This window comes from Onychostoma macrolepis, chromosome 12 (assembly GCF_012432095.1).
Source record: "Onychostoma macrolepis isolate SWU-2019 chromosome 12, ASM1243209v1, whole genome shotgun sequence".
Taxonomy (NCBI): domain Eukaryota; kingdom Metazoa; phylum Chordata; class Actinopteri; order Cypriniformes; family Cyprinidae; genus Onychostoma; species Onychostoma macrolepis.
This window is the reverse complement of record NC_081166.1, coordinates 1,603,723-1,619,535: the sequence shown is the minus strand read 5'-3', so window position 1 is coordinate 1,619,535 and position 15,813 is coordinate 1,603,723. Positions and strand designations below refer to the sequence as shown.

The 15,813-nt window shown below is 34.7% G+C and overlaps 2 protein-coding genes and 1 long non-coding RNA gene across 3 annotated transcripts in view; 2 read left to right on the top strand and 1 right to left on the bottom strand.

Annotated features, from left to right (window-relative positions):
* The window catches only part of polr3a (polymerase (RNA) III (DNA directed) polypeptide A), a 34,967-nt gene extending 32,894 nt beyond the window's left edge, over window positions 1-2,073 (top strand). Inside the window, exon 32 of the mRNA XM_058793334.1 lies at window positions 1,418-2,073. Within this exon, the coding sequence (XP_058649317.1) occupies window positions 1,418-1,566 (149 nt within the window). The 3' untranslated portion in view covers window positions 1,567-2,073. The remainder of the gene's footprint in view (window positions 1-1,417) is intronic.
* A 1,083-nt stretch (window positions 2,074-3,156) lies between these two features.
* Window positions 3,157-13,092, bottom strand: qrfprb (pyroglutamylated RFamide peptide receptor b). Its single transcript, XM_058793382.1, has 6 exons — window positions 12,634-13,092; window positions 9,173-9,331; window positions 7,902-7,963; window positions 6,262-6,501; window positions 5,161-5,254; window positions 3,157-4,075 (listed from the first exon to the last, which is right to left on the bottom strand). The coding sequence occupies exons 1-6, from the start codon at window positions 12,992-12,994 to the stop codon at window positions 3,693-3,695; spliced, it is 1,299 nt and encodes a 432-aa protein (XP_058649365.1). The 5' UTR covers window positions 12,995-13,092; the 3' UTR covers window positions 3,157-3,692.
* LOC131550911 (uncharacterized) lies at window positions 6,411-8,035 on the top strand. Its single transcript, XR_009273658.1, has 3 exons — window positions 6,411-6,522; window positions 7,519-7,586; window positions 7,897-8,035. It is a non-coding gene; the product is annotated as an uncharacterized LOC131550911 (long non-coding RNA).
* Window positions 13,093-15,813: the final 2,721 nt, after the last annotated feature.

Here is a 15,813-nt window from a genome sequence, read left to right as displayed (position 1 = left end):
TTCTCTATAGCGCCAGACCACAAAAGAAGTCATTCAATGTTACCTTCCCTATAGAACAGGTGTATACCTTGTTCTTTTATTAAACAAACTAAATAGCCTTATGTTATTTTTCTTATTTACACGACGGCGTGTCATTTCTGTCTCTACTTTACATGGTAGCGTTCTCTGTATCGCGCGCACAGCGGAGTTCCGCCCCGGTTCGCGCACACACACACACACACACAAACAAACGTAAGCGCACACACAAGTGAGCACACTCCCACTCCTATTTGTAAATATTAAGCTGCAAAACGTCTATTTAAATATGACTTCTGCGTGTCTCTGTGTTAATGTATGGCGCAGACGCGCGGGTTTGTTCACTCATACAGAAGCGCGCGACGCTTGCGGTGATATTAACGTCTGTCGTCTCACTAAATGAGGACATAAATACATGAACAACATCTCCAGAACTGCTCTGAGAGTCACTTCATGAGCATTCGAGCGTTTCATTTGAGAAAAACTATCCTCATATCATATACACAGAAATGTAAAGGTATTCAAGGCAACCCGTCAAAATAAAAGTTCGGTTTCACTTGAAGACATTGGGCAGAACGTAATAGACTACTACTACTAAAACTATTAAAACCTTATCTTTAAGGAATAATCATACAATGTCTTCAATGTTATTATCAATATTAAATCCCCTTTATTTTTATGTCGGGAAAAAACGCAAAAGCCTTTAGGTAGGCTACCTTATGTCATTTTAAATTACATAATTTAATTAATTAGCCTATTAATTACCACGACACCACGAATTACCACCATATTATGTTTGCTTCTTGATGACTGCTAGTTGTTTACTAGTGAACTTATTCTGATCTACTTGGCAGAATTCAAATGAGCCATTTTAATCTAGATTAATCTAGATTAATTCCAAGATTACAGTGAGATTCTAGATTAAAAAAATTAATCTATGCCCACCACTAAAATAAATACATTTTAAAAATGCAAACTTTAAAGTTGAATATATTAAAAATAAACAAAAACTGATAAAATAAACTCTCTCTCATATATATATATATATATATATATGTATGTGTATATATATATATATATATATATATATATGTATGTATATATATATATATGTATGTATGTATGTATGTATGTATGTATATATGTGTGTGTGTTTAATTGTAATATTTCAGTTTTAAAGTATTTTCACATAATGATTACATTGTTGCACTGCTTTTAATTTATTAATAATGCGAGATTCACCCTGCAATTTTTTTGTTTTTAGCAGTGCAAACTGAGCTATTCCATATTTTTAAATTAATTTTATCTTTTATTACATTCTTATTTATTTATTTGTATTTTTTGGATGTCAACTGTCGACTACAAACTGAACTCTTTCCCCTCTCTCGGTGTCATTCTGCAGGTGTCTCTGAATGCATTATAATGGGAATCCCCATGAACATCGGCACTGGACTCTTTAAACTTTTACACAGCGCCACGAAGGAGCCGAATCCTCCCCGCAGACCTTTGCTCTTTGACAGTCCTGATTTCCACATCCCTCTGGCCGTATAAACCGCTGGCGCGTCTGGACGGCTGTGATGTGGAGCGTAATGAGCGTTTGCTGCAGATCTCCAGCTGTTCTGCACCTCTTAGGTTTTTGTGCCTTCAGGGTTTTTGGCCTCACCAAAACAGTGTTTCCCATTTGAAACGTTGGGAATGATGATCTGATGAATGCATCTCCAGTAAAACTGAAATCACTGATGATTGATATTATCTTGATGATAATAGGCCTTTATGTTGGGGTTCCTGTGAACGTTCAGCCCTGTTATTTTCTCATTTCAGATTCTATTTTTTACTTGTTAAAGGCCAAGTGATTAAGTTTAATTGAGGCACTTGTATTTATAGATTAGTAATCAAATCTAATTTATATGTGTGCAGTTTTGGTTTCGTTTTCTTTGTGCTGCTGCCGTTTCCTCAAACAGGCATGGTTGACATCCATGTTTAATGTAAATATGTATCAGGTGTGAATAAAATGTACATTACGACGACACCAGCAGCACATTCTTTCGTGTTATTTATTTTCGGTGCATTATTAAAACTGTCAGATGCTGTGAATGCATTTGAGACCCTGCACATCGCATGCTTTTACACATCAAGCCACTGAGATTCATCGCTAAAACAGACAAGTTCCTGTCCATCAGCGCATGCAAGTGCCCTTAAAACACACCTGTAATGGAGCGTGAATCTGTTACAGACGACAAAAACAAAAAACACAGTCGACAACTTTAACAAGCACATTTTCACCGTTTAAACTCGTTAGTTCATTGTCATTAGCATGAATCATTTAACAGTCCCAGCTGTTCATCACAAATGGTTTCGCTCTAAAATAATGTTCAAACATTTCTATATAAAGTCCACACGAGGAAATCAGTTTGCCTCTGAAGAGCAGAGCTGCCAGTGGAGTATTATCTCTATTAGTTATTCAAGACTTAAAAAAAACTTAGTGAAGAAATAGAAATAGTGCCAACACTTTACTTGAAGCCTTCATATATAATGCATTATGAAAGTATTTTGAATGCATTAGTTATGACTTCTAATGTACCTTATTATGCATTGTATGATAACATGAGTAATTGTGATCAGAGTTGTAATATTCATATATTCATTGTTACGCCTTTAGAAAGTATAATGCAATAAAATGCACAACAAACAACCTCAAATGTAACAAGGAATCTGCAAATATTATAATGCATTTTCACTTTGGTTACAGTTGTTTATGCATTATATTGTGCATAATGAATACTTAATATATGAGATGGGAGGAAAAACTATATTTCAAAACTTTTGCATTTGCTTGCAAAACATTTGTTCCCCTAATAAACTTTTGCATTCTAGAATTATAGTTAACTAAAATTATAATATCCCTTTTGTTACTTAAAATATACATATATTATTAACTAAATTAAAATGAACCATAAATATTTTTTTAATTCAGCTAGTTCCTGTTGATACATCTTTTTTTTTTTTGTTTAACTTGATGTACTAAAGTAACTAAACCTAAATTTTAAATGAAAAATTAATCAAAACCATCTTAAAAAATAGCAAAAATGTAATTTTACTAAACCTTTAAAAGAAAAAACTCAAAAATAAAAATGTGTTCTTTTAGTATTATTGAGATTATTATTATATTCAGCTTTAATGTTTTACAAATTTAATTCACAATATTCAATAAATAATTAAAAACAATCTAAAATAACTTTTACGTCCCTAAGAGGAAGCATTAAAATATTATTTTTCCTCCCATGTATTTATTAAATATTTTTTCATCTCCATGTCCCTTTAGGCTCGGTGCTTGCTTTATTTGTGGACTCTGACAGCCTGTGAACTGTGGTTTTATGGAGCGGCAGATTTTGCAGAATTTCTCCTTTTGTGTTCCACAGAAAAAAACAACAGCGTCTGTGTCTGAAATTACGTGATTGTGAGTAAACAATGACAGAATGATGATCTTTGCGCTCCTTAAGTGAGGTCAGTCTGTTGTTTTTGCATTGTGCTGCTCATGACCCTCCAGCACGTCTCTTTCTCGATCTGCATCTCCCATCGTGGACTTGTTATCCTGAACTCATCCGACCGCGGTGCTGATGATCATCAGATTTGTTGTCATCGGATCACAATGACGCTCTCATCCGCCTGTATTGAGTTTATTTGACGCAGGAGCTGCTGGATGGAAGCTGAGAGGAAGCGGTTTTGACGTTCTGCTCAGTGAACGCCGTGGATATCTCCAGATCTCCTTGTGAAGACATCAGCGCTGGGTTCTGCTGCGGGATGGCGTTGTTCCTGCTGAAGGCCTCTGTTTTGAGGTGTTTGGAGAAGTGCACGCTGAGGTCGGGCCGCTGCACGGCGCGGCTCTGCTGGACGGGACGCTGCAGGTACACAGAAAGAGTGGCCACGCAGTTCTTCTTGAAGTTCTCGTTCATGAAGGCGTAGACGATGGGGTTGTTGAAGGAGTTGGAGAAGCCGATGGCCTGGACCACGGCGATGATCATGTTCACCGTGACCTCGTCGTAGTTCTTCTCCAGCTCGTCTGAATGAATAACAGACACATTTTTGATTCATTAGTTAAAAGGTTTTTTCTTATTGGACCGCTCGTATTAACAGTTAATCACCAACAAAGGTTATTTTGAGAATGAAATAGAAGGAAATCATAAGGGTTCTGGATGAAGAAATGGTCTCTAACCTCATCAGGCATTATAGGAGAACATTTAGAGCTGTTAAACATTTAGAGGTTTCAAAAAGTATTGAATAAAAGGGTGCCGTTAATTGTGGCCAATGTATATTAGAGAAAAACATTTATTTCACAATGATATTTCCCCCCATTTTAAATTCTTATTATCCAATGAAAGGTTAGATTTTTGTGGATTTTTTTTAAATAAAAGATCAAAAGGATTAACGATGCAGATTAATTTTCACAGCCGCCTTTGATCATATTTACCAAGGGTGCCGATATTTTTGGCCATGAGTGTATGAAAAAAATGTACAGCCCTACATTAAGACTTCAAGTGTTATTGCATTTGAAGTGTTTATTCACAGTGTTGAGTGCTAATTAGTCTTGAAACTCAAACTTAAATTGATACTGATTGAACTGTGTCCTAACCAGATATAAAGTGATAAAAGTATAATGAGGATCCAAACCAGCCACAGTCACAGCAACCAATCAGCCTGTGTGTTAATGTGCAGTACCAGTTACCCAGAAGATAATCGGTATTATTTTCAGGAATTTCTGAACTTACAGTATGGTGCTGTTATTGTGCTCGAGCAGCGAGAGGAAATCATATAAAGCAGAACCGTTTGACCTTCTTAACCCTGTGCGTGGTGGCTGGTGTTCATCTATTAATTAATCATCTGGGCTGTTATCGCTGATTGTGGGTTCAGCCTCGAATACGAGTGACCCGGTCTGTTACTGAGACGCCACATAACCACAGGATACTATAATTACACCAGCTGCCGCGGAGGATAATGTGCCTTGTGTGATCATCTCACTACTGCATTTCAGTTCATTCACACCGAGCTGCTGTGATTTCTGTTCAGGACAATTCAGCGTTCAAGCCTTTTATTCTAACACATCATGTGACACCAATTACTGGAATAAATGCTGCATTACACACTTACTGTACTCAAACAGCATGTGCACGATATGAAACGGAGCCCAGCAGACGGTGAACAGCAGGACAATAGTGATCATCATTTTGACGGCACGTTTCTTCTTCCTGTTTGAACAACAACAAAATACAGCTGTGAAGGTATGTTTCTGTAACTACATAACTACTAGTTTATTAATAAGCAATATACATAGTGTAAATGAGTTTTTCTATGTCGTGATGGACGTCATAATATATATATATATATATATATATATATATATATATATACAATGCATTAGTATTTTGAATGCATTAATTATGCATTGTAATGCACCTTATAATGCATTGTATGATCTCGTAAAACTGTAACTGCATTTATAATACTCATCTATTCTCTGTTACACCTTTAGACAGTATAATGCTTTAAAACATGACAAACAACCAATTTCAGATGCAACAAGAAATCTGCAAATATCATAACGCACAGTGTAATTAATTAGATTAAATAAATAAAATAATAATTGCTATTAATGATTTTTTTTTTTTTTTTTACTTCATTGCCATAATTATATATAATAAATATTTAGCTAAATTGTGCAGCCCTACAAACAAGCAGTCTACTTTTTTTTTTTTTTGGTAACCTCGATAGAAATTTTATATCAGAAAAATTGCAATTAAGAATTTTTCCCCATATTGTGCAACAATTTACTAATCCAAGGAATTTGCAAATATTATAATGGATTTTAACTTAGTTTAATTAATATTTTTTATTTAGTTTAGCGAGTTTTTTTTTTTGTATTTTTATGAATAGACACTGCATTTAACATGCATTATGCATACCTAAATAATGCATTTTACATAATGGCTTCAAAAGTAATTTTATTCCATATTATTCAGCAAATAAGCCTGATTTTGACCACCAGAATTTGATTGCATGGAAACATGTGAAAAGAGTTATGTCGGAAAGCTATAAATGAAAGCCATATCGAAGGTGAAGAAAGTTATTTGCATTTTATTTACCCGTTTAATTTGGAAATGAAAACAGTAAAATGGATAAACTGAAAATGGTGGTAAAATTGTTTGGGAACATGCTGACTGTAAAACAGCAGGTCTCTGTTTGTTTGGACACTTGCCTGGAGATTTTGTTGATCTCTCTGTGGTTCATGGTGCTGAGGACGGAGGAGTCTCCCACGCGTTTCCGGATCCAGAGCTCGATGCCGATGCGGCTGTAGAGGAAGAGCATGGCGGCCAGCGGCAGCAGGAACAGTGCCACCATGATGAAGGTGGTGTAAACCTGACGGTGCAGCAGCGAATGCCAGCGCTCCTGACAGCACACGTGATGATGATCGTACAGGAAGTCGTACTTCACCTGAGGAGCACAGATAAGAGAGTAAACCTAATTGGGATTCACATGGAGCATGCACGAGTTTAAATGTGCTGTAAGCTATTTATTTTGGAGTTGTGTGTCTTCTAAATAAAGTCAACCCATGCTCTCCAACTGTCAATCTTTTTATATGTTTAGATATTTTTCAAGAAACTATGTGTTTGGTGGAAGTTGCAAAATTACTGAAATTGATTACAGCACCTTTATTGTGATTGCAAACCACTTCTGAAGCAATAGTTCAGCCAAAAATGAAGAAAACTTTGAGGAAAAAATGACTCACCCTCAGGTTATTTAAGATTAGGATGAGTTTGTTTCTTCATCAGATTTGGAGGAATGTCTCAGCAATGGATGCTCTGCAGTGAATGGGTGCCGTCAGAATGAGAGCTGATAAAAACATCACAATAATACACACCACTCCAGTCCATCAGTTAACATCTGGAGAAGACAAAAGCTGAAACTAATCATGATGACACTTCCTCCAGTGAAAAAGTCTATCTCCTGTTGTCTCTCACATCAAAATCCAGGACTGTTTTGGCTTGTAAACGCTGCTTGATCTGTGCAGATTTCTCTCCTGATTCAGACCAGACCCCTTTTTCACTGGAAGAAGCGTTATTATGGATTATGGACTCGGATTTGAGTTAAAAACATCTTAATGTTGGATTTGTTTCAGCTTTTGTCTTCTCCAGATGTTAACTGATGGACTGGAGTGCTTATTGCTTATTGTGATGTTTTTATCAGCTGTCATTCTGACGGCACCCATTCACTGCAGCGCATCCATTGCTGAGACATTCCTCCAAATCTGATGAAGAAACAAACTCATCCTAATCTCGGATGGCCTGAAGGTGAGTAATTTTCAGCAAATTTCCATTTTTGTGTGAACTACTCTTTTAACTTCGAATCTAGAATTGATGTGCATATTCATCTTATTTATCATGCAACACTATTCTGGGACTACTGTTATGACAGTTTTATTATGTTTTTGTAACTTTCCAAACTTGACAGATGTTATTAGATGGAAAAATCAGCGTAAAGTTCTTCAGAAGTGTTCTGCAGCTGTGAAGGACACGAGGGTGAGTAATGACTCGTTTGGTGAACTCAGATAAATCAATGAATAACACATGAACTTTTGCGATAAGACTCTCAGAAGTGAACCGCACTTGAGCGAATCTCTTCTACTGTCACTCGTTTTTTCATCTCCAAATATTTCAAGGACAGACTGATGTGGCATCAGTATCTTTGATCTGCTGACGGTCAAGCTTGACTAAATGATCTTTTTCACATGTCAAAGCAATTAACCTTGCACTTGTTAAATACTATCGGTTAACTGTGATTGTAATTAAACACTTAATCTGGCTGTTCTCTGTTTATTTTGAGATGCAGCTCACCTCTAGCTGTTGCACGAAGAGCATCGGTGATCCGACCATGACAGCAGCGATCCACACCAGCCCTGCACAGACGTATATAAATCAGATCATTACTGGGTTCTGTCCCATGAGCCTGTGCTGTTAATGATGAACAGAAATGCAGCGCTGCGTATTCATGAACCTATCAGAGGATATCCAGACAAAAGCCCTCGGGTGAACACTTCACATTTTCACATGCAAATGAGCTAATGCTTTCATTGCGTCACTGCATTGTCCAGCAGAGAGAGATTTACATGTTTAATGATGGTCTTCTGCTCTTATTTTCTCCGTAGGGGAATTGATTTTTAACATGAATTCATTAAAAACAGACCTGCTGTGAGATGTGAGGTCATTGATTAGTCATCAAGTGTGCATTATTACAACTTAAAAAAAAATGTTTAAGAGTAATTACCCATGATTCTGCGATTATTTCCAGTAATCAGAAAATTGCACCAAAAGAACTCATTTGTGTCTGCTCACAAATTATGTAAGTAGTCTCCATTTGCTATTAATAAATATTATGATCAGTACATAATATACTGTATATATATATATATATAAAACTTTTTTTTTTTATTAGCAATGCTTCATGGGTATAGTTCTTTCTCTCATTAAAACAGTTCAAAATTTTGTACTTTTGTCTAATTTTCTAATTTTTAATGTCGTGGTTCACTTCATAGCTGCTTGTTGTTGTTTTAATTTCAATGTTTTAACAAAGACTTTTTTAAAATCCATATGAGAGAAAATGAATGGGGAAAAAAAGAAAATCTGGAATTCAGGCCACTGAGAAAGTGGTCAGAAACTGTTGTAATCTATAACGAATATTTCAAACACTTTGAAATGTGTGGACATTTTTTAATAATTGAAGAAAATTCTCTATATCAGTCCACAGACCTCCAAATGAACACCTTTGATCACATGATCACAGCAGTCGGTGGATTTAATGACATGTTCTCCATCCTTTAGTAATCTCGATACGCTGCAGTGCATGATGGGAGTTACTTTAGTTTAGACAGATCACCGGGAGCTTCAGAGACATTTGCTCACTTACCTAAACCAAGCTGCCTTCTGAAATGAAATATGAAAAGTAAAAGGGATTTGTGATGCCAATCTGAATAGAAAGTCGTTTCAGTGTTGGAGCAAGTTAATACATTTTAATGAAACTTTCTTCTTTTGCATTAGAGCCAAATCTGATTTCATGTTGACTTTTAGGGCTTGATTTTCTGCAGGTTTATTTGAATTGTGCAGATCACCTAGCATTCTGTAGGCTCGTTTGGGCGTGTACTGCCTCTTCATTTTGAGCGGATAGACGATGCCCTGGTATCTCTCGACAGCGATGCAGGTCATGGTGAGGATGCCGGTGACGATGGCCGTGGTCTGCACAAAAGGAACGGTCTTACATACTAGAACCCCTGCACGTACAACACAAAAACACACAAGATACACACAGCGTGAACACATGAAGCACACTTTACAGTAGTGCTCAACTCATACTAGACACAGCTGATATTTATAATACAATTTAGTGATAGTAATTTAATAAAATGAGCTCTTATTTCAAACAGTACTTACTCAAAATCCCTAAAGAAATTGTTTATTATGAATGCTGTTAATCGGTCAAGTGGACTCAAGTATTTTATGAAATTTTATAATATTTGTAATTTTTGTATTTTCCATTTTCATTTGATTTTAAAGTTTTAGTAATATTAGAATGTTCTTATTTTCATATTTTCCATTTTAATATTAATTTTAAAATTTTGATACATTTTGTCATTTTTATCTTTTTATTTGTAAGTTTTTTTTAAAATTAATTACTTTCTTCATTATTTCTTTATTTTCTTTATAATATATATATATATATATATATATATATATATATATATATATATATATATATATATATATATATATATTTATTAAATTTTTTCAGTTACCATTTGTTTTATTTCAAGTAGCAAAAATGTTTTTGTTTTAATTTTTGTTAATGATGATAACCCTGGACATTAATGAAATATCACTATTTCGTACATGATAAAAGCTCTCAGGACATGACAAGATGTTTGTTCTTTTATGCAAATCTTAATTGATTGATTGTGCATTTGTAGATTAAGGTTTTTTTTTTTTTTTAAGTCATATATAATATGCAATTGCAGCACGACCAGCCATCAAAGTGATTAACTGCAGAAGAACGTTTGTCCAGAGGGAAGGAAAGCAGCACAAAACCCTGAATTATTGAGGATTAAAGGTGCGCTCCATTCACGTCCATTGACACGTATACTAATGCAGGAGAGCAGAAACTCAAGCGCATGGTGAAGAAAGTAAGTTCTGATTTGAAGACCTCTGAATGTGCATAGAATACAGACTTCAGCACTGCATAATTTACAGTTTTATGGGAAAATTAGCATGACTTGCACTGTCTGCACTCTCATTGGTTGTCACCATGACATGAAGACAAACTTGCCAAAGCGTGCCGTCTCTCACAACAGTGACAGTAAATGTGTTTCTATACACGGGTGTGTATATTTTTGTCTAATGACTTCTTGCTGTAATTTTATACTGTGTTTACATTGTAAAATTCCATGTTTTAATGCAGTGATAAATATAAAAATGAGAGAAGCAAATGTTTGCCGTGTATTTGCTCCACACTTCTTATAATCCTAATTTAGATTCAGACCTGAAGCATCTCTTTAATTAAAGCCCACAGGAAAACAGTCCTTATAAAACACTGAGCTGCTGTCCGATGGTAATACCATATTTTTCTTTTTACAAACTGTGGTACTGATTGATTGCCATGTTTGTAAACCATGGTATTTACATCATATACCAAGGTATTTAACATGATACCATGGTGCTATCTGACATGCCACAGAAAAATGCTATTATAATAGTATTATCATAATACATAGTGGTGTTTTTGTGTATATAAAGTATATAATTTAGTGTGTGTGTGTGTGTAGTTCTGGATAGTTGACAGCACGTTTTCCAGCATCAAGATTAGGTTAAAATTGATGTGAAAATATAAATTAAATGTATTTAATAAATAAAAGTAAAAATATAAAATTTACAAATAATGATTTAAAAAAATAAATAAAACATATTTAATTTAATGTATTGAAGTTCTGTGAATGTGAATGTCATGTTTCACTTTAAATTATTTAAATTATTAATTACATTTTCCCATTTTAAATGACCTTTTTATCGTCACTAGTTAAATACAGATTTAATATCATAACAATAAATAGTTTAATAGCTATGATACTGTTTTTGAAATAAAATCTTTCTATGACAGGAAACACTGGCAGCAATGCCTTAAAAATCTTAAAAAATAAAGCATATGCATAAACAAATAAAACAGTTATTGAATAAGCATGCGTCCTAATCTTCTGAAACATTGGTGTCTCATATTTTAGAGCAGTCACTAATCAAATCTATATGTGGGTATTTGTGTGAAAATATTCAGATTTTACCATTTTTATGTTTTAAATAGTGCTGTCAAGTGATTATTTAAAAAAAAAAATCTAATTAATTAGCCTACATGATGTGCTAATTAATTAATCAAATGAATCTCAAATGAATGAGATTTATTAATTAACATGCACATCATGTGCCGATTAAAGATAAAGTTATTTTTAAAGATAATAGTTATCACTGTGTTAGAAAAAAAACACTGAATAGACATTACAAAAAAGTAGCTGCAATATAAGTAGCTTTAGAAAGAAATATTTTAATTCAACATACAAAAATACAAATAGCTAAATAGTGAAATATGAAGTTATTTTTAAAAAGAAAGGATACTCTAAATATAAAACTTAAAGCCCAGTAGGTGGTGGCAAATCATTAGTTCAATCGATTCGTTCAAAATGGCTGATTCATTCAGAAACGAATCAAGTGACTGCCTTTATGAACGGTTCACTGAGTCATTGATTCACTCGATTCGTTTAAAAACGTGGATTCATTAATGAAACACCGCTGTGTGTTGATCAAAGACGCACAACACTTCTCCTAGGGCTTTATTTTCATTGGTGAAATTACTGACAATGTGTCTAAAATGTAATCATTCACACCTTTACTTTATCTTCATTTTTAGGTAAAAACAATGATGATTCTGAAAGAAAACACGCAGTGTTATGTTATAGTAACTTTCCGCGCGCTTGTATTTTAGCCAGCGGTGCTGTTAATGTTATTAGCAAACAGTTTGCTCCATAAATTCAGTTGAACAGCATTAATTTGAAGAGGTTAAACTTTATCACTTGAGTGAATCTACACATGCATGTTAGGTGTTCTTGCTCCGTCTTTGAATGAGCGCTGTAGCATATTATTCAACCGACCAGGTGCTGCCAAAATTATATTTTAAAATCAGTCAGGGCTATAGAAATGCATATTAATATTTACAAGTAAATCTCCATATTATGCGAAGGCTAGCCTTCTTTCTATCTGACCCCATCAGGTGGGATAAAGCCTTCTTTAGGGAGGGGGGGTCAGACCCCCCCTGTAACTAATTACATATATTTTGTAATTAAATTACGTAATTCCGTTACAGGTAACTAGTTACTCCCCAACACTGACTGTAGAATAATAGCCTACATATGAAATGTTTGAATAGTTTGAGGTGAAGTAGCATGTCATCACAGGCTTCCAGTGTTTGACTCTTCTAACCTGTCAACAACCCATCGTCATATATTGTTTGTTAACGACTAATTAAAGTGATTCTGACCTCCCAGCCACTCAGAAGAGATGTTCTGCAGCAGTGTGAACGGGATGCAGAAGAAGGTGATGAGCAGGTCGCTGACGGCCAGAGAGCAGATGAAGATGTTGGTGGCGGTGCGCATCGCGCGTTTACGCACCACGATATAAACCACCAAACTGTTCCCCACCAGCGCCAGCGCGAAAATAATCACGTACATCACGACAAACGTGGTTTTGGCTCCGGCTGGGAGTTCTGGGATGTAAACCAGAGGCTGGATGTTGTATGTGTGGATGAATTCCTGACGGGAGAGGTTGTAGTACTGCAGGAGTTCCTGGAGAACCTCCGGAGTGATCTTCGCGGTGGCCGTCATCTCTGTAGAAGAGGACATGTCGATTTCCAGTTTATACTGATCACGTAGAAAGAGAAAAAGTCGAAATCCAGTGATCCGCTGAGGTTTAGGGAACTGGGATGTTCTGCTCCTTCTGCTGCTCGTGCGCGTCTGTGGGGAGCGCCAGCGCGCGCGCGCTAGTGTGTACTGTATCTGACAAGAATAGAGTACTTTTTTTTTTTTTTTTTTTTGGCCAACATTGTAATGTTGCTTAAAGGTTTGATTTCCACCTTATGAAGTCATCCTATATGTATATTTTTTTAAACTATAGTTAAACCATGGTAACCATAGTTTAACTATAGCATTTGTTGCAAAACTGTGGTTATACAAATGGTATAAAAAAAAAAAACATGGTTACTACACTATTACTACAATAAAACCATGGTTAATTTTCTGGTTACACTTTATTTTGATAGTCCACTGTAGACATAATACTAACTATAAGTAACCTTGCAACTACATATCAACTAATTCTCATTCATTTGCAACTACATGTCTACTAACTCTCAGAATAGACTGTTAGGTTAGGTTTAGGGTTTGGTATGTTGTATGTTGTGGACCCATCAAAATAAAGATATTAAGCAGACAGTCTACTAATACTCTAATGACTGCTAGTTGATATGTAGTTGCAAAGTTACTCACTTAGTAGAATGTCTAAAGTGGACTATCAAAATAAAGTGTTACCAATTTTTTTTTTTTTTTTTTACATTTCGCGTGTTTTACGCGAGATACGTCCTGTTACCAACAGTGTTGGGAAGTAACTAGTTACATGCAACTAAATTATGTAATTTCGTTACAAAATAAGGTTACAATTTATTTTAAGGAGTCCTTGTTAGAGTATAATTATACATTTAAATCTGATTTTTTTTTTTCACACACACCCACATACAGATTTAATTGATTTCTTTCATAAACTGCAGTGACTGCTCTAAAATATAAGACACCAGTGTTTCAGGAGTTTAGGACACAGAATAGGATACATGCTTATTCGATAACTGTTTTGTTTCTTATTTGAGTTTATGCATATGCTTTATTTTTTTTAAGATTAATTGTTTCAAGGCATTGTTAGATGCCAGTGTTTCCTGTCATAGCTGTGCAAAGATTTGATTTCAAAAATTTGTATTTAACCTCAGAATGAAGTTAGTACGTCTGATTTTGTGGTGGCTGTGCTTTAAAATGAAATAATTATAATCTTAATTCAAGTGATGAAGGATTTTGAAAGTCTGACAGTAATCAGTGTTGAGCACTACTCTAAGGTTAACCCTGCCTGGTTTACATGTTTGAAAATGATTAATAGTTGAAAGCATTAGAAATTTAGAGAAGTAATAAAAAAGTAATCAAATGTAATCAGTTACATTACTTCATTAAAGTAATTAAAATAGTTACACTACTTGTTACATTATAGATAGGGTAACTTGTAATCTGTAACCTGTTACATTTCCAAAGTAACCTTCCCAAACACTGGTTATTAAAATATGGTAACAAACATGTATCAAATTTTCAGTTCCTAATTTCGTTATTTTCTACCACTAAACGTTAAATAACATTCAAATTGAATTCCTAGGTTAAAAGTTGTAGTAATGTGAAATAAATGTCAGATGGGATTTCAAATAACATTTCCAGTCACATGCTGACTAGACTAGCATGTTTTGGTATACCATATGTTGGTACTACGTAGTTATTTGGGGTTTCTGTGGGTCTTAAAAGTTCTTATATTTATAGCAGAAATTCATGGTATTAATTAAACATTGCAGACGCTGCAGAAAAACAAGTATTTTTGTATTCCAGTAAATCCATTAAATCAATATCCTTGAGATGCAAAATGAACCTGAAGTCTTGTTTTCTGAGAAACTGAACAAAATTAAGCAGTTTATGCTTAAAACAAGAACTAATGTCTGTCAGTGGGGAATGAAAACTTGTTTTTCCTTTGAATTAAGTTGAGCCCATTGGCAGATATTTGTTCTTTTTTAGTCTTTCAATTTCAATTTATTTATTTTTTTCCAAGTAAATGTATCTTTATTTAGGCTATAATCGTTTGCACTGGAAAACAAGACAAAACTATAGGATAAACACTTTTTTGCACAGTGATCAGGAAAAAGATAATTCTATATTTTAGTATTTGGGAGCAGCGCTATTTAAGCATTAAGCTGTTTTTGTCATATCAATTAAAATAGAGATCTGTTGGAAATGACATTTTTAAACTTTTAAGCATTGCTAATACAACTCATTGTTTTCTCCCTAAACATTTAGACATTAAATAGCAGGAACATTAGGGGACATTCTGTGTTTGTCAGTCAAGTCTGTGTGAAAATTGATAATGCAATCAGCAGACTGAGGCTATTTGCCTTCCCACCGTGTTGTGTGGTGGGTGGACATGGTTGTGTTCATTTAAATTTGTTATATAATAGTTTATCTAATATGTTTAATGGGAAATGTGCCTTTGTTGCTTTACAAAAAGTAATTTCCAATTACTTCTGTGCGTCCTGTCTGCATGGGCCAATTTATCTCAGAGGAGTTGTAAATTGAGGTATTAGAGTGTGTTTTCATGCAGTAGCATATGTGGTGATGATACTTCAGAAGAACACACTACATGTGGTGCAGAAAATTGCAGCTGAGTGCTCATGACGTGCAAAAGTGGAGCTCACAATTGCCATGCATCAGAATGTGACACTGCATTGCAGTGGTTAGTTTAGAGACATGACCTGATTGATTCTTTGAGCGGCAAACAAATATATATGCTTTGTGTCGATTGACTTTTCTTTGTTTATTCTGGCCTTCGTATACACCGCAATGTTAAATTAAAAAAAATGCATGAACAA

Coding starts and splice junctions, on each gene's coding strand:
- qrfprb (XM_058793382.1), bottom strand. CDS start 12,994: ATGTCCTCTTCTACAGAGATGACGGCCACCGCGAAGATCACTCCGGAG. Junction 9,332..12,633: donor CTCTTCTGAGTGGCTGGGAG/GTCAGAATCACT, acceptor TTGTACGTGCAG/GGGTTCTAGTATGTAAGACC. Junction 5,255..6,261: donor TCAACAAAATCTCCAGGCAA/GTGTCCAAACAA, acceptor TCAAACAGGAAG/AAGAAACGTGCCGTCAAAAT.